Source organism: Anabrus simplex, chromosome 1 (genome assembly GCF_040414725.1).
Source record: "Anabrus simplex isolate iqAnaSimp1 chromosome 1, ASM4041472v1, whole genome shotgun sequence".
NCBI lineage: Eukaryota > Metazoa > Arthropoda > Insecta > Orthoptera > Tettigoniidae > Anabrus > Anabrus simplex.
The window spans coordinates 1,365,768,451-1,365,796,034 of NC_090265.1; the positions used below are offsets into that span (position 1 = coordinate 1,365,768,451).

General features: G+C 40.2%; 1 protein-coding gene across 1 annotated transcript in view; it reads right to left on the reverse strand.

The window, feature by feature from the left end:
- LOC136859096 (uncharacterized) overlaps positions 1–27,584 on the reverse strand; it is a 209,582-nt gene that overhangs the window by 176,567 nt on the left and 5,431 nt on the right. Inside the window, exon 2 of the mRNA XM_067138672.2 lies at positions 10,146–10,620. Within this exon, the coding sequence (XP_066994773.2) occupies positions 10,146–10,580 (435 nt within the window). The 5' untranslated portion in view covers positions 10,581–10,620. The remainder of the gene's footprint in view (positions 1–10,145; positions 10,621–27,584) is intronic.

The following is a 27,584-nucleotide window of genomic DNA, read 5'->3' on the forward strand; positions in this document are numbered from 1 at the left end:
TGGAGAAAAAGCAGGCAGTAATGGCACAGGATTCCTCATACATAAGTCAGTAAAGCAAAGCGTGATCAACTTTACTCCAATCAATGATAGGATGTGCTCTGTGAGAATTAGGGCAAAATTCTTCAACGTAACTGTGTTTTGTGTGTACGCCCCTACTGAGGAGGCAGAAGATGAGAAGAAAGATGCATTTTATACCAAATTGGAGGAAGAAATTAATAAAGTTCAAAGGCATGATGTAAAAATTATCCTTGGAGATTTAAATGCAAAAATTGGAAGAGAAGAAGTGTACAAACACTTAGTAGGGAAAGAAAGCCTGCATGAAGTAAGTAATGATAACGGATTGAGATTGATTGATTTTGTGAGTGGAAAGCAGATGATAATTAAAAGTACTTGGCATCCTAGGAAAAACATTCACAAGGAGACCTGGATTTCACCAGATGGTGTGACAAGAAATCAAATAGACCATGTTATCATAGACAGGCGACATGCATCAGATATTATGGATGTTAGAAGCTGCAGAGGTGCTGATGCAGATACAGACCACTATCTTGTTAGAGTCAAGTACAGACAAAAAATAGATTTGGCAAGAACGGAAAAAGTAACAAGAAAGGCAAAGCACAATATTGAAGGACTAAAAAATGAGGAATTGCAAGAGAAATACAAAAAGAAAATAGCTGAATCTTTGGCAATAAAAAGGGAATTATGGGAGAAAGGAGAAGTGGAAGATAAATGGGAGATACTGAAAACAACTATCAGTGAAGTTGCAGATAGTACCTTGGGAAAGAAGAAATTGGTAAAGAGAGCAGAATGGTTTGATGAGGAATGTTCAACATTAATCCAAGAGAGGAATGATGCTAGGAACAGAATGCTTCAAAGGAGAACAAGACAAACAGTAGAAGAGTATAGAGAGAAACGAAGAAGAGCAGATAAGATATGTAGATATAAGAAAAGAGCTTTTGAAAGAAAGAGAATCGAAGAACTGGATGAAATGAAGGATAGAAACGAGGTACGAAAGTTCTATGAAAGAACAAAAGACATTAAGAGAGGGTTTCAACCAAGAGCTGTTTTCTTCAAGGATAAAGATGGAAACCTTCTGGGTGATAAAAGCAAAGTGCTTGGAAGATGGCAGGAGTATTTTTACGAGTTACTCAATGGAAATAATGAAGATGATAGAGAGGAGGAAAATATAAATGTTGATGGGGAAGAAAGAGAATTGGAAGAGGAATCAGTAAAAGAGCCAGACTTAGAAGAGGTCAAAGCTGCAATTAATGCATTAAAGAATAATAGAGCCCCAGGTGAAGATGGAATGGAGTCAGAGCTGTTGAGATATGGGGGAGAGGGAATAGAAATGGCTGTTTATGAATTGATTAAGGAGGTTTGGACAAAGGAGGAAATACCCAAGGATTGGACATTGGGTATAATTTACCCATTACATAAAAAGGGAGATAAGGCAGTATGTGGAAATTATCGAGGGATCACCTTGCTGGATGGAACGTACAAGGTTTTTGGTAAGGTACTAGCCTTAAGATTGGAATTATGGATGGAAAGAATATTAGGGGATTACCAAGCAGGTTTTAGAAAACATCGCTCTACTCTGGATCAGATATTTATATTACGACAAGTGCTAGAGAAATTTTATGAATATGACAAACAGCTACATCAGCTGTATGTTGATTTTAAACAGGCATATGACAGTCTAGATAGGGGTAAAATTTACAAGATTATGAAAGAATTTGGAATCCCAAGGAAATTGATTAGATTAACAGAAATGACTTTGAAAACAACGGTATGCAAGGTGAGAGTGGAGCAAGATCTGTCAGAGGAGTTTTTAGTGGAGAGAGGACTAAGACAGGGAGATGTACTTTCCACACTTCTTTTTAACCTAGCATTGGAAAAAGTAATCCGTGAATTGCCCATCAACCCAGGGGGAACCATTTTGAACAGATTAGTACAAGTGATAGCATATGCTGATGATGTAGCAATAATTGCAAGAAATGAAAGAGCTCTTGAAGAGAGCTACTCAGTATTAGAAGGGAAAGCACGGGACCTAGGACTAGAAGTGAATATAAACAAAACAAAATATATGAAGATGGGAGATACAGAGGGAGTAAGAGGAAGGACCCCAGTAAGATTAAATGGGAAGGAATATCAAAGAGTCACATCTTTCAAATATCTAGGCTCTATAATAACAGAGGACAATAAAACCTCCGTGGAAATACAGGAGAGGATAACAAGTGGAAACCGATGCTTTTACGCCTTGCAAAATATGTTTAAATCCAGGAATGTCAGCAGGAATACAAAAATTAAAATATACACAACAGTACTAAGACCAATAGTTATGTATGGCTCAGAATGCTGGGTGATGACCTCCAGAGAAGAACAGTGGCTGTTACGGTGGGAAAGGAAGATATTGAGAAAGATATTCGGTGCAGTAAGAGAGCAGGATGGGTGGAGAATGAGGACAAATGTAGAGCTGCAAGGACTGTTTGGCCAGCCAGATATTGTTGCTAAAATTAAGCAGGGAAGAATTAGGTGGGCCGGTCATGTTCAGAGAATGGCAGAAACCTGCACCGTAAAAAAGGTGTTTATAGGGAAACTTGATGGAAGGAGGAGAAGAGGAAGACCCAGGAAAAGGTGGATTGATGATGTTGAGGATGACCTTAGAAAGTTAGGAGTTAAACATTGGAGAAGAAAAGCTGAGGACCGAGATGAATGGAGGCAGGTGATAAAGGAGGCCAAGGACCTACAAGGACTGTAGCGCCGACCAGTAAGTAAGTAAGTAAGTAAAGCGTGTGTAGTACGAGGATCATAAGTAAAAATATGTGGCTTCCTCGTAGCCCAGATTTAACGGCATGTGATTTTTATTTGTGGGGAATGTTAAAAAATGTAGTTTATGGGAACAACCCTCACACACTAGATAAACTTAAAGACAATATAAGAGCTGCAATTGCATCCATCAGTGCTGAAGAACTTGGTAGAGTAACCGAAAACTTCATTAGGAGATGCTGATTATGTTTGGCAGTGCATGGGGAGCATTTTCAGCATAAACTGTAAAAATGGTGAGTAAAATGATAAATGCATGATAATGATTTTGAGCACCGTATTCTGCCGTACATACGCAAAGCGGTAGCCGGCAACTGAACCGTCACTGGCGGCCAAGGTCGAGTGAGAAAAGACCCTGTATAATGCGACATAACTATGACGGGAGCAAAGCCACAGGCAAAACACTAGTTAATTTACAAATACTTAAATACTGCATGTATTTTATAAATACTGAAATACTGCATGTATCTGAACTTTAGAACACATGACTATTCACTGTAACTACCTTAGGCCACTTCATAAATTTCTGAACTAGATTTATGCTCAAAGCACTGGCCTTGTTGAACGGGGTTAGGTTTAATTTCTTTCCAGAATTCTTTTTTGGGTAGCTTTGATCTGAAATGAATGGTTGTCCTTGTAAATCTTGAACCAGGAACGCTAGTCTAGCGTCCGTACTTGAAGTATTAAAAATTTAAAATTCGTGCTGCGCGCGAGGAGAGCCAACCGCTGCTAGTAAACTTCATGTGACCTTGCTACTGACCGGCCAAGGAGAAACTACGTCACTTCGAACATTCCATTCCTTCTATAGTTAATAACTAGGTTAATAAAAAATGGTACAATCGCTTGAACTACATAACCATACAGCCAGTATTAGAACCTACAGAACTACGAAGTTTTACGAAAATCCTTGAAAGATTGCAGGTTGAAGTGATAGCTGAATTCCGTGATGCATAAGGCAGATTCAGTATAAAAGAAGCCAGGTGACAAGCCTAGGTACAGTATTACAGGCCAGCCATGATGGTTGGCTGATGGAAGTTTCACAATGTGATACTGTCAGTGTTTAAAGTCTGCAGTTAAACTCTACAAAGTTCATTATCATGTAAGGTGACTAAAATATTTTCAGTTCATAAGGAAGTTGAACTTTTCCAACTGACATTACATGCCAGGAAACAGTCATTCATAATTTTAAACAGTGAATTCGGACTGATAGATACCGAATTCCAATATTAGAACTTGTGTTTTTGAGTGGAAGCATTAACTCAAGACCCTTTAGAACAGTGCACTGAAACTTAGGTTTTCTTGAGTACAACTCAAATGCTAGTTGACTTTTAATCTTACAGTTAAATGAACACAGGAACTTCAGTGAACGACACTAATTTCACTAGCAAATGATTAGAAAATTGTATTAAGACCTTCATTTGTGTTGAAACTTAACGTAGGAATATCAGTGAACAGAACTACCATCGGATTTTGTATTATGGACACTCGAGTTTAGGCTTCAATTACTAGCAAAGCGATAGGCCTATTGTCAAATAAGTTATATCAATATTTTCCTTGTTTAATTTTGCAATAAAGCGTATATGACAAATTGTTTCTGAAGTTAATTAATTCTTTTTTACTTGTGGTTGTAGTAAATATTGGCTTCTTCTCTAGGAACCGCTCACTTAAAAATATATACATGGAAAACTACTTATCTGATGGTAATGAAATTTGTATATGTATAGGCACACGTATTCGTAGTGCAATACGGAAGTTACACGTTTTTTTCAACCACCCCACTTTGAAAGTTCTTATTTTCCTACAGCAACATTTTCTCAGCCCAGGACAAACATACCAATAGGAAACTTGGACTTGTTTTGAAGCAGTCCTGGTTATCAGAAATTACAACCACCGTAAATGTACAGTGTGACACTGAATTTATGAAGAGTTACACTGATGGGAAGTTGGGTGCGAGCTGGACCGTGGGATTAACAGCATGCTACGAACACAACTCCTTCGATTTTATTTCCTCATACGAATTCTACTTCTCATCACCTTTTCTCATAAGGACTTTTGGCCGTGCAATTGCAGGTTTACAAATGGCTTCCTAATTTCTGTGGCTTGGTTCTAAAAGGGCCAATGTCAGAAAACCTGTTTTTGAGCTATGAGCATTTGAAGTTTTGCCTATAGTTTTCCAATTATTTTTTTCAACAACTAACTTTCAATAACTTTATACTTTCTTTGTGGAAGTCACCTTATTAAACGCTAATTTTTTCTACCGTATTCTTTTAAAATTGCCAGGTCTCTAATTGTTATTGGTAATCTAACATTATTTAATTAAACGTTAACTGTTCGTTTAGTACTTAACAGAGACATTGCCTCTTTTAACATGTTGCAAGCCAGGATAAAACACGTTTGCATCAGTTAATGTCTCAATTTTGATAAAAAATGACATTGGCCCTTTTAGAACCAAGCCACAGATTTATGTCACTCTGTACAATTTTTACAAGGGTTATTTACATTACTATTTACATATCTTTACAATACTTCATTGTCAATATTCTTTGTCTGAAAAATCACTATGTTCCGATGAATCAGAACTGCTGTCATTCATATTGATGACTGGCTCGAAATGAGGGACATTTCTGAACAGTCTTTCTTTCTCCCAGTGGTGGTCTTCCATATTCTTAGCATGTGTTTTTACATTGTTTCCAGAGTTTCAAAAGTGTAGAAATTGATATATCAATAAAATCCTTCATATATTCCAACAGTTTCAGACAGAGGCTTTTAATTGTGGGGAATGCCTTATTCATGTAAAAATTTGTATATTTCCTTGTATTGTGGCCAAAGTAAAATCATCAAGTTGGATTTTCGAACTCCCCGGCCTCGAACATTGCTTCTTTCTTGACCTAGATGATATATTTCTAATCATTCTCCTTCGAAGCAACCCCTCCTCTCTTCCCTGATGATAACAATAATCCAAGACAATATGCCACTTTCTGGTACACAGGGAACCTGTGGCCCCTACACTCTCCAGTCACTTTGAAGGAGATAAATAGCACTCAAAAGCACTGCAAGTTCGCCTTCTGACAACGGTGGTCTTCGAGGCAACCTGAAGTCATGTAGCTAACATGCAGATTGCCCAGGGCGAGCGTATGTGGCGTGGCAACTCTGCACCCGGTTTCACCACCTCGCACGCTGTTAATCGCACGGTCCAGCATGCACAAAATTTCTTATCAATATAACTCTTCATAAATTCAGCATCACATTGTACAGTTACAGTGGTTATAGTTTCTGATAACCTTGACTGAGTGCTTCGAAGGAAACCCAAGTTTCCTGTCGTACGTTTATCCTGGGCTGAGAAAATCATTCCTTTAGAAGAATGGCAAGAACCTTTTTTTGGGGTGGCTGAAAAAAATTGTAACATCAGTATTACACTATGAATAAATGTGGCTATAACATATAAAAATGTCATTACCATGAAGTAGTTTTTCATGTACATATTATTAATTGAGCGGTTCCTACAGAAGAAGCCAAAAACCCGGACAATATTTAGCACAAAAACAAATAAAAAATAATTAATGAACTTCAAAAACAATTTGTTTCAGATGTTCTAATGCAGAATTAAAGAAGGAAAATATTGATATAACTCGTTTTGAAATAAACCTATCGGTTTGTTTGTAATTAAAGCCTAAACTTGAGTGTCCATAATTAAAAAATCCGACAGTAAATTCACTACGTGTAAATAATCTAAGTGTTATCTTCATGCCATAATTACTTGTGAATGGAACCAATTTCATGCGTAGGGATTTAACTTCAACTAAAAGTAAAATTATTGTAGTGAACAGTGACATAGCACTGTGACGTGCAAACTTGTAAATAATCAAAAGCAATAGTAGGACGTAGTAAACTCTACAAGCATTTGTGTCTTCTTTCGTAGAACAGTGAAGAGTGAAATGCACAAATAAATTATTTCCTTCACAAACAATCTCTCAAATTGTGCTCAGTGAAATCTATATTAAATTTATTTATTTAATTTATGTTAAAGAGTGCGTGTTCGATTTCATCAATCATCAACTGCAGTCATAACACAATCAAACACATATGAAGATCCATAATCGTGCTGAAGCTGAAGATGAGTAGATCAATTGAAGTAACTTGCCAGCTCCCAGTGTTCGATTGCGTTATGACTTTGTGCCTGACAGTGTATAAAAGCTAGCTTATTTAACCGTTCTCCGCTATTCATAAACATTATAAGACTTTGCCTAACACTGCGTGTGCCATACTGCCGTTCAAAAAATTACGCACTGTTTCTTTTAAGTGACTTACATTTTACTTCTTCTGAATTTTACAGTGTCTACCCCGGTCATTTTTATATCGCCTCTTCTACTGATCGGGAGTGAACACGACCTTTTATTTTCTTTTTCCTATTCATTGTTTTTCATGTTTCAAACGGCTGATGATGACCTGGACTAAGGTCAAAACTGGTACCACTTCTACTTATTATTAAATAATAATGTAATCACTGCATTTCTTATTCTTTTGTATTGAATAGGTTGAACCTCTTTATCTATTATTTCAATTTTAACTGTAATACTTTTCAATATGGAACAATGAAATTTTTATCTTTAAATGGCTAGTGCATACCGTGGAGGCCACTGCGTAGGCTAATTGTAGTCACCGGCAGTGCCAATGCACTATGAGACTCGTCATGAGTCTTGGTAGGTGCGCTTGGTACCAACTGATGAGCCCAGCCTAGCACACAGGGGCAAAACGCTGGCAACCAGGAATGAGTTAGCTGGAAAATTTATAATGTCCAACAATGGACCATTTATATTGGTACTATTGTAATACGAGGTTCCATGGTGCTGAAAGCTGTTCTCTGGTGTGGATGGAAGGAGCAACAACAGCATGGGACATCACCAGTCGCAAGACTAGGGAACAACACACCTTTTTCAACATCAGCTGTATTTAAAAGTGATATGAACTTTTCTTTCTTGAATAAACAAAAAGTTTGAACTAAAAATTTGTTTAAAAGCAAAACCTCTCTCTGTACACATTTCAATCGGATGTGCTATTCACGCCCTACGTAAACCCATGCTTTCAAGCTGGCCATGTACAGGCATACTAATCCTGGTAGAATATGCTAAAAAATAGTCTTACAATTGGCATATCTATATGGAAATGATAAAATACAAAGCATTACATTAAAGATTCTGTCATATTTAAGAACAACACCAGCTACTTAAAGAACAAAGAAAATCCTGGGATTTTCAGAACGTACAGATATACTAAATCTGTTCTCAAAATCTGGAGATTAGTCTCTGCGATCAAGCGAGAAGGAGGAAAAATACGGAGTCTCCCACTTAAATCAGGGGAGTTTGCGCATCTGCATTGGGCTCAACATTACCAAGGGCATTATTTGGTAGGCTGTGCCAAAGACCAGCATGTTTCCATCCTGCACAACCCATGAATACCATTAGATTTGCCATAAAACTTCAAGATATATTGGGGTTCCCTGTCAGATTGGCCTTTGCAATGACAATAAATAAGTCACAAGGTCAGACAGTGAGGATAGTTGGACTGCATCTAAAGAACCAGTGCTTCAGTCACTGTCAGCTATACATGGTGTGCTCTCGAGAATTTACGTTCCCGATGAGAAGGTTGTAAATACTGTCTACAAGAGTGTGTTGTATGACACAGATACACTTGCAGGCCACCTTAATTTAACCGCTTTAATCCTTTCTCATAAATCTGTACGAACAGATACTTTAGCTAGTCATAACATAAAGTACCACTCTAACAAATTCATAATCCGTGGCTGAGCTCTGGATGGATGCATGTTTAATTACAGTTCTATTCATGTAGTCCTGTACAAGGAGATACTGATAAGGGGACATTCCCTACTCGTCACCACCGATTTCGCTCAAATTTATAGATCATGCAGAGCTTGGCTAGAAATGAAAGTACCCGAAGTGGGAACTCCAGATGGCCAAGCGTATAGAAAATAAAAAAGTTGACGCGGCTCTCGCACCACATAAGCCACTTACGTTAATGCGCATGCCAAGCTGTAGTTGGCGTAGCGGTAACAGCTTGGACTGGTAATTCGATGGTCGTGGGTTCGACTCCCCGTGTGGCGACCTGTTTTTTCTGTCAAATTTATATTATTCATTTTCCAATTAAGCAAAGAGGTGAATTAATTTTACTTATTTATTTATAAGCAAAAGGAATTGAAAAGGTAAAAAATTGGGATTTCATTGTCAGACTTGTTTCTACCTGCGCCAAGAATCTATTGTTTGTGTACAGCCGTCAGGAGGAACATTCACTCGTCAGATGGAAACGAATCCTACAGCGAAACAACTATTCACGTTTATGGCACATTCCCCAAGGAGGGGAGATAGCCAATAAAGGACCAAAAAAGAAGAATTTCTGTTTGAACACGTCGGGAAAGTTCGCAAATCCAAATTTTCTACAAATGTGCGCTCATTAAAAAACCGACGTCATATATGCCTTTTGCATATAAATAAATAAATTAATTAAAATAAATGAATAATATAAAAGTTGACAGAAAAAACAAGTCTCCTCACGGGGAGTCGAATCCATGACCATCGAATTACCAGTCCAAGCGAGACCGCAGCGCATGACCTTGAATGTGCCGCGCTGATCACCGGGAACTGGCGGTTTGCTTCTACAAATCTATTCGTCTGCGACTTCAAGTTTATTTATAATCTTCATATATTATTTGATAGTGTTGTGACTTTGTGCCTGACAGAGTGTGAAACTGACCCATTTCTCCAATATTCATAAACATTGTGTGATTTCGCCTACTTGTTTTTACGGCTGACGATGACCTGGACTAGGGTCGAAACCGGTCCCATTTAAATAAGAATGTAATTACTACATTTCTTTCTTTTATGTATTGAATTGGTTGAACTTCAATTATTTAATTTTTAATGTTAAACAAGCCTTCTCGGAAAGAATGAAAACCTATTGGAAAAACAAGGACCCCCCCGCCACAGAATAATTGGTCGAGTTAATTTGCTTAAATCTTCCAATACTGGAAGTATTCAATGATAATAATAATAATATTTATAAATCCCACTAACTTCTCCTTTTTACAGGTTTCAGAGACACTGAGGTGCCGGAATTTTGTCCTGCAGTTATTCCTTAAAGTGCCAGTAAACCTATGGACACAAGGCTGACATATCTGAGCACCTTCAAATACCACCGGACTGAGCAGGGATCAAATCCATTAACTAGAGCTCAGAAAGACAGCACTCTACTGCCTACCCAGCCCAGTTACATTACTTCATCTCCCAACACACACAGAATAGTGTACTTACTGAACTCGGAATATGTTTTCCATGGTTTTGCTCAACCTTCACAGGCACAGTCAAGTTCTGGGTACTAGACTCTTCTTGGGGTATGTTCCACCTCACTGCACTGACTGAAGAATGATGAGCAGCAATGGATCCAGCTTGTTCAACAGCAGCATCAGGTTTAGTAGCACACCTTACATTGGGCAGGAGTGACCTTTCTGCAATTTGATTCTCTGGTGACATATCTACTCTTGCTGCAGGCATTATAACAGCTTTTCCATTTTCAATTTTTGTTGCAAGACCTAGATTGGCCAGCTCTGATGGTGACAAGACGAAAACCTTGTAGCCCTTCCAGCTGCTGGCAGGGAGCTTGTTGGTCATCTGAGGTGATAAAACCATACTTGTGGATCCTGATGGTGCGGCATCCAATGTTTGCAGCCGCTTTTCGGTCCCAGACATGATGTAATTTTTTTCATTGGGGTCACAGTACTGTTAGTACCTGCAACATACAAATGAGAAACCAATAAATTCAACTAATTACCTATTGCCTTCATGTGAATTACAGTATTCACCATATCACAAATTGTCTAAAACAACTCAAATTTTCTTAAAGCCTCAAAACAGTCAAGAATTCATACTTAATTGGAACAATGTGTACACAAGGATAGTATCCTGTTCCACAGACATCCTGAACATTTCCAATAAGCATCAGATCCAAGGCTATAGTATAGAACAGTTTATATCATTCCGCATACATGTGTATCACTCCTTGTTCGAAGACCTATCTGTATTGGTGCAATGTAAAGCCAATTGCAATCGTATCACTCCTGCCTTTGATCACGTATTCACAAGGGCTGCTGATAGCCTCACGTCTGGCCGACAGTTCTTGCGATAATATTTTCTTTCTTCCTCCTGCTACTGGTTTAACATCGCACTAATACATCAAAGGTTTTTGGAGATGGAAGGATGGGAAACAGCTAGAATTGCGGGAAGGTAGCGCCCATGGCGATATTTAAGGTACAATCCCAGTATTTGCCCAGTGTGAAAATGGAAAACCAAGGAAAACAATCTTCTGGGATGCCGACAGTGGGATTCAAATCTACCATCTCCCAAACGCAGGCTCACAGCTACACGACCCTAAATGAATGCCTAACTTGCTCTGAGCGATAATATTGACAGTCATGTTTTGTGACTGAATTCAGTCCATATTTGCCAAGAATTTCAGTGTAGTTTACCATTTGTTTTATTAGGTATTTATACAAGTGTCATTTACACTGTAGCAATTAGTTCCTAAAAAGAAACAGACAGCTAAGCCTTCATATAACTTGGGTTATATGAAAAGAGAGCAAACAAAAGAACTGTTAATCATTGTTTAAAAAAACACGCCCACAATCCAGAAACACTGTGATTATCATCAAGCTACAACAGATGAAAATGTGTCTGATGTTCTCAGAAAGTTTTAATACTGGAGAAGAAGAGACCCACACTGTAAGAGAAATCAATGGACTAAAAAATAAATTCTTAAAGTAAAACATATTTATTAAATCAGAGAATTTAAGAGTTTGCAAAGCACAGTTTACACTGAAAATCAAATGGAGGCATAATGTTGCATGGGCGTACCGACCTCCAAATCTTGAATGTGGTACACTCACCGGTCAACGTTACTGTGACAGTGTACTCCTTTCCCATGTGCGTCTTTTCAAGGGTGCATTCCACCCCCACTTCATTTTTATGGATAACAATGCACGACTGCATCAAACTGCGCAGGTGGAGAAACTCTTGAAACAAGAGGATATTCAGCGAATGAACTACCTGCCCGTTCTCCTGACCTAAATACCATCGAGCACATGTGGGACATGCTGGGTAGATGAGCGCAGCATGTCCGCATGCTGCAAAGACCATCCAGCAGTTGTCAACCGTGCTGGTGGAGGAATGGAACGCCCTACCACAAGAACTCCTTACCAATCTTGTGGCCAGTATGGAAACACATTGCAGAGCATGCATTGCTGTCCTTGGTGATCACACACCCTCTCAAGAACCAAGTCCCTTCTTTTGTGATGTCCAGGGGACCATCATGAGTCGCAGTGACTTATGTGTAATTTATTGTCTCTGTATAAAAGTGTAATTTCTTTTCATCTCATCGCATATTCCTTTCATTTGCCTACCGTTCCATACTGTAGCAGTTATTCCTATGTATGGTTCAAGTTTCATCGAGCTATGTTACTTGGAAGTGACTCAACATGCAAAAGTTACCTTCGCCCTGAACTTTTGCACAGCAGTGTGTTTGTCCTGCATATTTCCGTTCTTCCTTCCATTACTCTGTCTTTGAATTTATGGTAGAATAGCTCATTCTTCCGTACTAACGGGACTGACGAGTATAAATTCCAACTGTTCCTATGTTTGTCTTGACCAAGCAATCCAGCCTCTTGTACCTGTCCTAGGTGAATCTTGGGTAAGCCACACAGTCACGGAGGCAAGGCTTCACTTTTGGAAGTTTCTCTCTTCACATTGACAACATACCTCTACAGCCCATCGTGAGTGCTACTGGATCACCGAACTACAATACTGCTAAACATCTGGCCTCTTTCCAAAATAGATGTCTACAAGTTCCCGTACAGCTGCGGAGGTACACATAGGCACTATGAACCGCAGCATCGCCACATGACTGAAGGAGCATAACAGACATAGCCAGCTGGGACAAGAAGACAGATCATCAGTCGCTGAACACTCGCTGCTAACAGTACAGCAACACCAAAACACTGTAAACCACTGTATCTTATCACGCCCGTCTAAAAAGGAAGCCACTGAAATCCTGAGGCACACCAACAGCTTCAATTGCAAGGAGGAATCTGAGCGGATAAACAAAGTCTGGTTTCCAGTGCTGAAAACCTTAAATCCTGGAGGACACAGTGGCTGCCGCAGACCAGGAAACGCAACAGGTGATCAATTACCTGTCTCCGCCAACGCAAGTCGACGTACATCAGGCTCTGTAATGCTTCAGTCATTGGCCAAAAAATCAGCCAATCAGCGTCCGCCCCTCTAACATTGCGGACCAATAGGCGAGCAGCACATTGTAGCCTGCACTACAAAGGGCACTAGGAAAGTTTTGCAATGTGAGTGAATGCTTTAGACTTTTTCAAAATAATTTCCACCACACTCAATACACTTCTCCACACGTCGAAACCAGTCACTGAACCAACTATGCCACTTTTCTTCGGTTACATTTTCACACTCTTGATCCCATGCTGCCAGAAGCTCCTCGTCGGATGCAGAACGCCGCCCTTTCAGCTTCATCTTCACTTCTGGGAAGAGTGCGAAGTCACATGGGGCAAGATCAGAACTGTATGGAGGGTGATCAAGCACAGTCAACCTGATCTGGCAAGAAAATCCATTGTTACATCAGCACGATGTGCTGGAGCATTGTCGTGATCCAAGAGCAAAGTGTTGAGCCGTGACCTTGGACGGAGCTGCTTGAGAGCCTGGATGACCTGAGGCAGACAAGTCTCACTGTACCACTTCGCAGTAAATGTCCTTTGTGTTTCTAGCACAACCCAAGTCAGAATGACCCGTTTAGTGAAGAATACTGCAATCGACCTTTTTTTCACTGACCTTGACTTTCGCACAGTCACAGAAGTACCCTCATCTTGAAACAGCCACACATTGTTCTGGGATTTTGTTGGGACATCGTAATAATAAAACCATGTTTCGTCACCTGTAATGATGCTATTGACATTACCCGAAGTCCCATTTTCAAACTGTTTTAGCATTTCTCGGCACCATTTCACTCGATGTGCCCTTTGTTCCTCTGAAAGTGAATGGGGCACCCAAAGGGAACAAACCTTTCTAACATGGAGATGGTCGTGTAGAATTGAATAGCTGGAAATGACCAGCGAACAAGTCATGAAATGGAGATGGGCCTCCTAGGCCATATAGAACAAGAATAAGAGGCTAGTCTGCATACAATACAAACCAAGAAATATTTAAAAGAAAGGTTTATTTTAAAAATCTGTCGAAAAAGATAATGACTCAAAATAGAAAAGGACAAACTTATACATATAAATGTACATACATGGTTATTACATCAGACTCTGTTTTCATGTCACCTTTACCAAGACCATGTTCATATGGAGAGGACCTACTTATAAAACAATAGTTTTACTTACATAGTAGTTGTGTATTGCTTTCATCTCAATACGATAACCGACTACGGATTATAAATCCCGAAAAGGGAGTAAATCTTTCCAACAGATATTCATCACATACATAAAACCCAACTCAAATGTTACCTCTCACACACAATATATATAATAATCAAGGATTAGTTGGATAACAATCATCAAAGCCAATCACGGAAAGGTAACTAGTGGGCCAAGTATTAACCACGCACAGAGCGCACGAAAATAAAAGGAAACAACAATTAAGACAAACATGCTCGCCATCTTTTACTTTAAATACCAAATAAAGAGGAGGTTAGGGAACAAAAGGGGCAAATCACGCCAACAATAAAGAGGAAATGGAAATAAAAAATCTGGGAAAACCCCATAATTGATATACGCCCCATTAAACTACTCTTTTACACACACTCACGCACTTGCACATATGCCAAAAGAGTCACAACCGAAGGAAAACTGGTGGTCACGTACATTCACCTACGGCCTCACACAAGAACAACTCTCAAGTCAAATGCTCAAATGAATAGGTTCAAAAGACATACGATATATGTAAATATCGGCATCCCTTCCGAAATAGGTGTAGCAATCACTTACGTACCTTCAAACTTCAACCGTGTCTATCCCATACAATGCTAGTAAAGCCCAGCACTGACATGGATTACGAATGGCATAAAAAGGGAAAATCCACACAAGGAACACACATGCACAATAAATGTATGGACCACTCGGTTGTAGCATAAAACATCGATTACATAGAACCGAGAGGACATGTACCAATACATACGTAGAATAACAAGGTGCATATCAAACACAATCCAATAACTCAAAAACAAATCACCCAGAAGAATAATGTGGCGAGCACAAATAATAAAAGTAACAGAAACATACGAGGGAACTGGCAGTGGAAAGAAAATAAAATACCTAAATTATAGATTCAAAGGATACTATTACCTTGAATGTCCCAAAGATAAGAACAATAATCAATCTTTCAAAAGTGCGAGAGGTAAAACAGCATCTTTTAAAGCATTTAAAAAAGTGTTTATAAGTCAAAAACGCCATGCCAAAACGTATCGGGTCCATTTTCCAATAAGTTAAAAACAAGAGCTTTTGCCAAGGAAAAAAAAAAAATTTCCATGGCTGATGTGGCGCAAGGCTGCCACATATCGGTATACGGAGAAGTGAAGATGTCAACTCAAGTCGTGAAGCCACAGAGGCCATCATTGAACAACACACCAAGTCGAAGACTAAACTGACAACAGCAGGAGTCATATTCAGAGAATGAAGCCATCAGTTATGGCTCATACCTACGATCTAAGTACACAGCTACACTATTTCACATCGATCAAAGATGTGCCCCATCAAACAAAATCTTACAATACGAATTCTGAATATTTCGTCAAACAGCTGGAAGGGACATGCCACTCAAAGCTACAATTTCACTTCTAGCTGAAATTTTCCCTTCCAACTCTCTTCAACCATTGCTTTTAGGCCACATACTTTCAATGGGATGACAGATGTTTTCAACAAAGTGATTGGATAGCAGTGGGGAGCCCCTTAAGTGCAGAAATATTTGAGAAGCATACACTGGAGGCGGCAATACATAATCCCATCAGACGGTACTGCTATGTCAATGATACTTTCATCCTACAATAACACGGCGAAGATAAACTACTCAAGATTCTCCAGCATCTCAACAAATATCCAGTTCACGATGAGAAGTGGAGGGAGAACTCTCATATCTGGATGTGCTTGTGAAGACGGTAGGCCACTGACTAACCCACACAGTGTACAGAAAGTGTATACTGACCACTATCCCAATTACGACTCCAACCATCAGCATAAACGGAAACAAGTGATGATTAGGATGCTGTATCAATACCTCAGACCGTGCTCACCAATATTACTGCCTCGGCTCTGCGTGGAATGACCGTCTTTTGTTTACTTCTTGCGGCCTTCTCTGGAAGACATGGTTGGGGCAGTCAACAAGGCTGCCAACCTCTCTAATTAAGAACTAAGATGAGGAGGCATAAACTCCCAGGAGGAGAGGAAAGAAAGTATTACAAGGTCATTCCCTGTGTGAACACCATTGGTTGACAAGACCAGTGATATGTGGATATGTGGACAAGCAAAGGAGGTCTGGAGGGGTAAGCCCTCAGGTTTGGGCTGCAAAGTGGCCTTAAGCCTTTAGTTTCCTGTGTAAACACCAATGGTCTGGATTGGTTAGGGTAGGTGAGGACAAGCCTAGTGGTTTGGGGACAAGCAAAGGGGTCTGGGAGTATACCCCCCTCAGGTTAGAGCCACAAAGAGGCCTTAGGCCTCTAGTTTCCCCTGTGCAAACACCATTGATCTGGACTGATTAGTGTAGGTTTAGGGCGATAGCAGCGCATTCTATGAGGGAAAGTTGAATTAGAACAGTAATATTTTTTCATTGTGGTTGACTTGGGGCAATCACAGCACATTCTACAGGGTCTAGTGGTGGAAAGCACAATTCCAACATTTTTCTGTAATTTTTCAAAACGCACATTATCCCAGAGCAATAACAGTGCATTCTATTTGGCCTAGGGTGACAGCAGAGCATTGTAGGTAAGATTTGACACATCCCTGCCTATACGTTATGTTTCTTTGTGCTTTTATTCTGCCTGCGTTAGTAATATTATCTAATTATTATGACTGATGGGATTGATGTCACAACCGTGTTTATGTTGACCAATATGAATGCAAGTAACTACTTCAGCAATGGACAATAGCGAGTGCTACTCTATTTTGCTATAAGAGTAAATTCCGGCAATGCACACATCTCTCCTCTAAAAGGAATTCCACATAAGATTTGCATAAATTCTACTTCCTAATAATGCTACTAACATTGGTGTGCAGGGCCGTATTTTTACTGATGCTGTTTGAGCAAGAAAAGTGATTTGTGTCAGCCAGATCTGTACCACAGCGAAGTGGAGGATCCCCTCTCAGCTTTATAAGCTAATGGATACAGCAAAACACAGATCAAGACAGCAACTGAGTCTTCTCCTTAATATGAAAAGAAAGAAGAAGATACGTGAAAGGCATTTCTCCTTTATATCTCAGTGATTACGAATAGAATTGGTAACGTGTTAAAGCATCACAAGATTAAAACTACCTCTACAACTATGAACAAAATATCCTAGAGTTATGCTAACGAGGGAACGGTACGAAGTCGGACGGCGAATTTCAGTTTGATTTTTACATATCCGTGAAGGTCTTTTTAAGCTGAAACAGGTAGTGGAAGTCTAATTTTTTGCCGGTCCTTTTTAAGGGGGCATTTGGGAGCTCAAAGTTGGCAGTGCGCACCCTGAATTGTACAGTACATACCGGCACACGTCAGCGCTCACAGCCAGTGGCTGTCTTGCCTCGCCTTCTCTCTCCACTCCTTCGATTCTCCTCTGTCCCCCACCACATACGGCTGCCTACAGTTGTGTATATGGGGAGCGAGTCCTATTCTATACGGTCAAGTTCTCCACAACTGATGGCTATTCCACATACAGGCGATCGCATCGGATTCTTTACTTTGTTATGGCCCCTTGCAACATTATTCCAGCTCTTATTAATGCGTACAGTGTTAATATTCAGGAAGCTACAGAGCTTTCTGATAAAGAGCAAATCGTGTGTATACAAATAGAGACAACGTTTGATGCAATTTAGGAGGAAAAATGTGAATTTATGCAGGAGGAGGAAGCCGTTTTCGTTGATTCAGAAGACGAAATCGGATACTGAGCGTTGGACTGGTGAGGGTAGAGAGTTATATTGCCCCAAACACTCTCTCCAGAGCGACTCCTACTTGAGAAACCTTAAAAGGCATTTGAAAATTTGGTTCCGAAAAGTAACCAAACTAGTCAGTAAAACGTTTAAAACAGGCGAAGAAGTACGACATGAAGTGGCTAATAAGTTTGTAACATTCATTAATAAATTGCAAGAAGAGAAAGAGATCCCGGATGCCAATATCTGGAATTCAAACCAGTACTGATTTGAGTACGAAATAGCAACGCAGAAAAATTATGATTTTCATGGTGTGAAAGACGTTCTTGCTACGCTTGTTGGCTGAAATAGTTTTACTCACTCCCAAACGATGCAACATCACATTTCCAAAGCCGGAGAAATGGTACATTCGTTCTTGACCGTTATCCAAGAAATTAATGGAAAGTTTGGACCTAGGATACAAGAAAATATAAAAGGCTACGTGGATGCCTTTAAATATGTCGTCATTGATTGTTCATCTTCCATGGAAATGGGGAAAGGGCATGTACGTGACTGGTTCCAAAACGTTTACCATCCGCAATTACAGGAAGACGGAAGATCTTCCCATAGATTCATTCAGTGACCAAAGCAAAAATTCACAACTTGAATCTCTGACAAACAAACATGTACAAACTGAATACATACCGATGTGATCTTAGACTCTTACAACAACTAAAATGTTTAGTCCGTCGAATGGAAAACTTGGCGAGTAAGGAATTTACACGGCCAGTCAAAATTAAAACCCAAAAACAGACCTTTCATTATAACTAGTCAAATACTAGTGCATAACCATTACACAAGCTGATTGTTTTGTACCAATGCTGGAATATGCTTGGAAAGCGGGTGATTATTCCATTACTGACAATATACCACAATTTCATACTGTCTCGCAAACTAGTCTGCATGATAAAAATTGTGCTAGAAATGATTCTACCAATTTTTCATTTATAAGGTGCGCACATTTTCTTGTGTTTTGTTATTCACATTTTGTGTTAGATTTTCACTATCATGCCATGAACAATGAACCAATACCAGACTGTGTTAGAATAAAGTCATTTCCTGAACACTTTGAATGTCATGATGTTGCAGATGATATCTGATTATGTATTATTTGTACGTTAAGTAGTGACTTGTAAACTATTTACTGTTTATTTATTCCATAACGAATTCATCTTTGTAAATAAAATGTCCCAAATAACATCAATCTTCATCTGCCATCCCGTGCATACAACTGTATATGGTGGGGGACAGAGGAGAACCGAAGGAGTGGAGAGGGAAGGCGAGGCAAGACAGCCGCTGGCTGTGAGCGCTGACGTGTGCCGGCATGTACTGTACAATTCAGGGCGCACACCGCCAACTTAGAGCTCCCAAATGCCCCTTTAAAAAGGACTAGCAAAAAATTAGACTTCCACTACCTGTTTCAGCTTAAAGACATTCACGAATATGTAAAAATTAAACCGAAATTCGCCGTCCGACTTTGTATCGTTTCCTTGTAAGCTACAGACCCTCAGGATCCTCTCTCCAGAACAGGCATGTATCATATTCCCTGATCATACAGGAAGATTTATATCAGTACCGCCAAATGCAGCATTGTCACCAGGCTCAAGGAATACGTGTCATTATAGTCTCATCCAACCTGAAAAATCTGTGGTGGCAGAGCACGCTTGCTCTTTTGAGGTAGCTAACTACAGTTCTAGCTACCACAAGTCAGTATCATTCTCGTCTCTACCAAGAAGCTGTGGAGATAATGAAACATAACTGTTTCAACCTGAAAGAGGGCTTGCAGATTTGCAGAGTTTGGAGACCATTAAACTTCCTTCCTGCTAGATGACAGAAGTTTGAACATATTTGGACAAATTGCACAGGCCTTGATAACAACAATATGAGAAAAAAAGAGAAAATTTGATTGTAGCACTACCACCTACCCTTCAAATAGTTTTAAAATATGGGTATACATCAGCATGTGTCATTTCGTCCTGACATGGGCTACCTCAGTGCAGCTCGAACATTATTACCAGATAAATCCATTAATTGAATTTACAATTGGCTGTACGTCGCACCAACACAGATTGGTTTTATGGCAACGATGGGACAGGAAAGGCCTAGCATTGGGAAGGAAGCAGCCAAGGCCCTAATAAAGAAAAAACCCCAGCATTTGACTGGTGTAAGAATGGAAAACCAAGCAAAACCATCTTCAGGCCTGCCGACAGTGGAGTTCAAACCCACTATCTCCCAAATGCAAGCTCATAGCTGCACGCCCCTAACCGCACAGCCACCTCGCTCGGTAAATCCAGTAAGTCTAACGTGTTGATTATCCATAAAAACACTGAATATTTTCTTACAGCCTCGAACTCAAGTATTATTGACAACAGGCATAACTAGGGTTACCAGACGTCTGTATTTACCAGGACATGCCCTCATTTTTAGCGTCTGTCCTGGCGTCCATATCTATACATTAAAAAATTTGATAAAAACTGAAGTCAGTTAGTACGGCCATTCTATCCGGTCGATTTCCTTCATTTTTTTAAAAACTGAAAGGTATTCATGTACCGATTTGTCATCAGGCACTATAAATCACTTAACTTTCGCCTTCCTCAAATTATTTGATTTTTTCAATTTTTTGTCTCTTTGAAGCTATCATATCTTTGGCTCTAATTGAGGTACGGAGTTCGTTTTGACCTAAGAACACTCAGTAGATTAAGATCTTTCATTTCAGCTCTTAACTATTCAAATTGGTTGATTCTGAGGAAAGTTATGAGTGCACATTCAATTTGACATCCCATTTCTTCAACATTTTTTCTCATTGAAGCAATTAAATCTTTCGTTCTAATTGAGGTACGCAGTTCGTTTTGGTCTAAAAACACTCAGTGGATCAAGCGCTTTCTTTTGAGGTAATAACTACTTAAATTGGTAGATTCTGAGAAAAGTTATGAGTACATTTGTCTCCATGACGAAGATCTTTCAAGGACTTTTCAACAATTCAGCGCGTAATATTGTTCCAAGGAACGTTTAATTCAATTTCTTTGTGTGATGTATTTTCAAGTGTTTTGTTGACATAATATTACATTCTATTACCGCAGCAGATCATGTGCTTTATTTCATTAAGTCGGAATTTTGCAAATACATCCGTGAGGAGGGTAGCGAACAACACCATACTTTGCACATTGCGGGCGGAGCCAGCGGGAAACTCCTATTTTACTTTTTAATTATTTGCCGATTGTTCGTATTTTCAACCATTAACGTTAAAATGAACTTTTTCCAACTGGAAACCCATTTTCGTAAACGTAGACTCGCTTATTTCATAACCTTTAACTTCAGCTGCAGCTTGAACTTTTTACATTTTTGTAGTTTTTTACTAGTACATTATCACTGGTCGAAGTCGATAGTCGAAAATGGCGACAGCATACGGAAACGGAAGCTAAAGACAAATAATTTTCATCCATATTGCTGCTTAATTGTGCCACAATCCTTGTGATCTACTCTACATTATCTGTTGTGACCTGTTGGTACGTTAAATGTATTATGGGGAAAAGAAAGTGTAAGTTCACTGCTGAATTGGAGAAAAGATATAAATGCTTCAAAAAGGGCCGCACCGATGAAGAAGCCATGTGTCTAGTATGTAAACCAGGAACATACGTTTCTGTGGCTAATCGTGGAGCTATGGATTTAGAAAGTCACATTACAACGGGCAAACATAAAGCTAATGTTCAGAGTGCATCAACTTCAAATGCGATTGCTGCAGAGGGAGTTCTTGTGTACCACGTTGCTGTTCATCACGGGAGCTACAAAACTATGGATTGTATGGCTAAGCTTCCATCTAAATTATTTCCTGATTCTGAAATAGGGAAAAATATTCACTGTGCTCGTACAAAGTCTGAGGCCATTGTCAATAATGTACTTGGACCTCACTGTATAGAAAGTGCCATTAAACAAGTCAAAGACGTATCATACATTGGTGTTTGTACGGATGGCAGCAACCATGGGAATATAAAACTGTTTCCTGTGCTCATGCAGTATTTCAACTACAGGAATGGCGGGCTGCAAAGTTAATTGGCCTGCACTGTGTTAGTAATGAAAAAGCTGCAACAATCTCTTCAGTGGTGTTAAGATGTCCTGCAACAAAAGGGAATTTCGAAGTAGTGCATTGCTTTTGGAGGAGATACTGCAATACGAATTTTGGTAGCCTGAAAAGAAGAGGAGATAATAATATATCTTCTAACCTCAAATCTCAGCTTAATGAAACCTTGATTGGAGCAGGCTGCCCAGCACATGTGTTGCATAACTGTGTTCAACACAGAGTTGATTTATTGTCGATTGACGTTGAAAGCATTGTGTTAAAAGTGTTCAACTACACCAGTCAGGTCAGGAATATCCTGCTACCGTATGTGACAGTAGACGGTACAACCTGCGACTGTCTGGCCGAGGGTCAGGTGGCCATTACCAAACCTGACAACCAGAAGGGGGGCCAACGGCTACGGGCGGAGGAGTTTCCCTTCTGGAGGCCAGATGAAGCCTTTATGCAGGAAATGGCACATAAATTCATCAGAAGTTGGCAGTCAATGGCTATGAAGGCGGAAGAAGGAACCTTGTATACACCTCAACAGCAGAGTAGGCAGAGGAACTGCGAACCACAACTGCTGCCTTGCAGATAGGGAGTGGACCCCAAAGGCTAAGGGAAGATACCCTGACAGAAAACGGGCTGGCATGACAGCTAAGAGGGCAGCCCCTCATCATGCTAGCTTCCGTAGGGCTAATAACCCACGTGGAGCGAAATTAACTATTCAGAGAAACATGAGAGTAGCCGGACGGATAACAAGGGAACAATCTGGCGCGAAAAGGTATATGAGAACTGGTACTTGGAATGTGACCTCGCTATCAGGGAAGGAGGTGGAAATAGTCGAAGAAATGGAAAAGTACAAGTTTGCCATACTTGGAGTCAGTGAAACCAATAAATTTGGATAAGGGACATGTAATGAGATACTCAGGAGTCAGCAGGAATTAACGGGCAAAAGAAGGAGTGGCCATCATTATGTCTGAAGCAGTGGAAAACAAAGTGACAGGATGGGAACCCATTAACTCCAGACTTATCACAGTGGATGTGGAACTAGATGAAAGTATTACACTAGTACAGATCTATGCCCCCACTGAAGATATGCAAGAAGTAGATAAGGAGCAATTTTATGTTCAAATGCAAAAAGCTATAGACAAAGCCAGGGAAAGAAGTAGACATGTTATTGTGATGGGGGACTGGAATGCTAGGATCAGAAATAGGTTACGTCAAGGACATGGATGTATGGGCCAACATGGAGCAGAACGAACCATCAATACCAATGGTGAAAGAATGCTGGAATTCTGTATTGATAATGAGCTAAGGATTGGCAACACCTTTTTCCCCCATAAAAGTATCCATAAAATAACTTTTGAGGCAATAGGCCAAGGAGCAAAGAGTTGCATTCACTACTTTTGTTACACTAAGAACATGACTTATGCAGCACTAGATGTAAGGGTCTTCTGCAGTGCAGAAATGAGTACAGAACATCGGTTTCTGGTTATGAAAACAAGGTTCAAAGCTACACCCACACCCTCCCATCTTCGATTTGAGAAAAGAATTTCTGCATTTAGAGAGGAAGAGGTAAGGCAGAATTATGTTCAGAAGTTGGGGGAAAAACTTCAGCAAAAAGAAAGAGAAGAACCTGAGAGAGGTTGGAACTTAGAAGAGAGATGGAGGGAATTTAAAACAAATATTATCAAAGTAGCAAAGAGGTCTGTGGGAAAACTACAGTAAACACACGAAGGAATCAAACAAAGTGGTGGACTGAGGAAGTCAAGGAAAGTGTAAGGAGGAAAAAGGTAGCTTGGAAAGAGTACATGAGAACAAGGACAGAGGACTGGAGGAATTATGTTGAAGCACGTAATGAAGCAAAGCGGCAAGTACAAGATACAAAAGAAAGGAACTGGCAGGAATTTGGTGAGGAAATGGAATCGGAATGCAGAAATAATCAGAAGAAGTTTTGGAAGATACTAAGATCCCTCCAAGGCAAAACTGGAAAGAGAATCAGAAACATTAAAGACAGGAAGCAGAAGATCCAAACAAAGCCACGGGACATCCTTGATACATGGAGCACGTAATATCAGGGTATGTTCCGCGCAGACCAGAATTCACAAGACAACGCCGGTAATGGGGCAGAAGAAGAACTTTTTTGCTAGTTGCTTTACGTCGCACCGACACAGATAGGTCTTATGGCGACGATGGGACAGGAAAGGGCTGGGAGTGGGAAGGAAGCGGCCGTGGCCTTAATTAAGGTACAGCCCCAGCATTTGCCTGGTGTGAAAATGGGAAACCATGGAAAACCATGATATTCTAGAAGAAGAACTAGAAGAAGGGGAGACAATTATACAGAGTGAAGTAAGAGAGGCTGTCACTGAAATGAAGGTGGGCAAGGCAGCTGGTTGGGATGGAATTTCACCGGAATTGATGAAGTATGGAGGAGAGGCTGTGGTGAAATGGATGGCAAGGATATGCCAACAAGCATGGAGCATTCAGAAGATTCCAAAGAATTGGTAGAAGAACATTATTGTTCTTATCCATAAGAAGGGCAGCACTCTGGACTGTGCAAACTATAGAGCAGTTTGTCTTTCCAGTGTGGCCGGAAAGATATACTCTCGCATATTGGAGAGGAGGCTGAGACAAGAAGTAGAGGAAAAGTTGGAAGAAGAACAGTGTGCTTTCAGGCCAAGTCGACAAACACACAACCATATATACACACTAAGAACCGTTGTAGAGACACGACTTAGTCGAGGGAAGGATGTTCTAGCTGCATTTGTCAACCTAAAGGCCGCATTTGACTCGGTCCCCAGGGAACAGCTTTGGGCAGCACTTGAAGACAAAAAGGTAACTAAGACTCTCTTATGCCACATTAGGAGCATGTACAATAGAGTCCGAGGAGTGGTGAGAATAGCTGGTGAATGCTCTAGGGAATTTGAAATGGCAAAGGAGTAAAGCAGGGTGACAGCTTAAGCCCTCTTCTCTTTGTGATCTTCATGAACCATTAAAAATTAAATAATTGAAGTTCAACCAATTCAATACATAAAATAAAGAAATGTAGTAATTACATTCTTATTTAAATGGGACCGGTTTCGACCTTAGTCCAGGTCATCATCAGCCGTAAAAACAAGTAGGCGAAATCACACAATGTTTATGAATATTGGACAAATGGGTCAGATTCAAACTCTGTCAGGCACAAAGTCACAACACTATCAAATAATATATGAAGATTATAAATAAACTTGAAGTCGCAGACGAATAGATTTGTAGATTTGTCTCACAATATTGGACCTTCAAGACATTCTCCACTCTACTTTGGCGTTCGAGACCGCAGCGCATGACCTTGAATGTGCCGCGCTGATCACCGAGAACTGGCGGTTTGCTTCTACAAATCTATTCGTCTGCGACTTCAAGTTTATTTATAATCTTCATATATTATTTGATAGTGTTGTGACTTTGTGCCTGACAGAGTGTGAATCTGACCCATTTCTCCAATATTCATAAACATTGTGTGATTTCGCCTACTTGTTTTTACGGCTGATGATGACCTGGACTAAGGTCGAAACCGGTCCCATTTAAATAAGAATGTAATTACTACATTTCTTTATTTTATGTATTGAATTGGTTGAACTTCAATTATTTAATTTTTAATGTTAATAATTTCAATACGGAACTATGAAATTTTTATCTTCATGAACCAAGTCATTAGGCAGTGTAAAAGAAGAACTAAAAGAATTAAGGTTGGCAACTGGGCAGCTGGAACATGTCCAATCCCTGGTCTATGCAGATGACATTCTGATTTTGGCTGGGAAAGAGGAGGATCTCCAACAAGCTCTTACTGAATGGGCTTATGCCTTCCAGGACCATGGGATGGAAGTGAATGCGAGCAAAACCAAGGTCATGCAGTTCACCAAAGAAGAAAAAGTACAGCTTCAGATCAAGTGGAACAATGAGGATATTGAGCAAGTAGAACAAATCGAGTATCTGGGCACCATTTTCAGAGAGGATGGAAAATTAGAGGCAGAAATAAACAACAGAATTAGAAAAGCTAATCAAGTTTACTATGGTATAAACAACACAATCATAGGGAAGAAAGAAATTATTAGAAACACAAAAATGCGGGCATATCATGCCATGTACCTGCCAACCCTCCTGTATGGTGCAGAGAGTTGGACAGTGCATAAAAACTGCAGAGCCATTTGGTTGCCGCTGAGACAAGATATTTGCGGAAAGTTGTCGGGAAAACTCGAAGAGACCATATTAGAAACACCACAGTGAGAGATGAGCTTCAGCAGGAGAGAATAATAAATGTCATTGAGAGGAGAGGATTGGGCTGGATTGATTACCTAGAAAGAATGGAAGATTAAAGGAAAGCGAAGCAGGTGTGGCGAGCGAGACCAACAGGAAGAAGAACACAAGGGAGGCCACGGATTGAATGAGAGGAGTACATCTTGGGACTGATCAGGAAGCGAAGGAAGACCCTGGGTGAGGTTCAGAGAATGGCACACGACAGAAGAAACTTTAGTAAATGGCTGAAATGTCCCGACACCTAACGGCACAAAGGGAGAGGAGAAGAAGTGTTCAACTACTTTTCTACATTCACCATAAGGAATGAAGAGCTAAAAACTTTTTTTTTTTGCTAGTTGCTTTACATCGCACCGACACAGATAGGTCTTATGGCGACGATGGTACAGGGAAGGGCTAGGAGTGAGAGAGAAGTGGCCGTGGCCTTAATCAAGGTACACGAGGGCGAAACGCAGGCAACCAAGAATGAGTTAGCTGGAAAATTTATAATGTCCAATAACGGACCATTATATTGGTATTATAAATTTACTCATTCAGGACAAATATTCTAGGTTCCCTATGGGAGTCAACATCTACATCATACATGATAAACGGCGAGGTGCAATAAAGACTAGGCGTGGCCCCGATTGCAGAGAGCGTGTGAGATGGTGGTGGTGGTGGTGGTGATTATTGTTTTAAGAGGAAGTACAACTGGGCAACCATCCTCTATATAACACTAATCAGAGAGAAAAAATGGAAGGGATCCGACACTTCGAAAAATCAAGGTATCGGCCAAAGGAAGACAAGGGCCACGAAGGGCATTAAAATGAAAGACTCCCTAGCCCTCGCAAACCTAATAGCGTCGGGGTCGGAAAAGAACAAGAGTTGACCAAGAGAGGTCGGATAGGATAGATGAAAGTGAGGAGCCTGGCACAAGTAAGTGGAAACAATGCCAGGACTCTGCTGAGGGCCCCGTGGTCGCCGACCCACGCTCCAAAGTTCAGAGCCCTTGAGGCCCCTTTTAGTCGCCTCTTGATATCGTAGGTGTTATTCTACCGCCCCCACCCACAGGGGGCGAGCGTGAGAGGGAAGGCTCCCAATGGTATGGTCATATTATGCGTCTAGACAACAGTTCTGTGGCAAAAGTGACTCTTCAGTTCAACTCTAGCTGATATCGTACACATGGAAGACCAATGA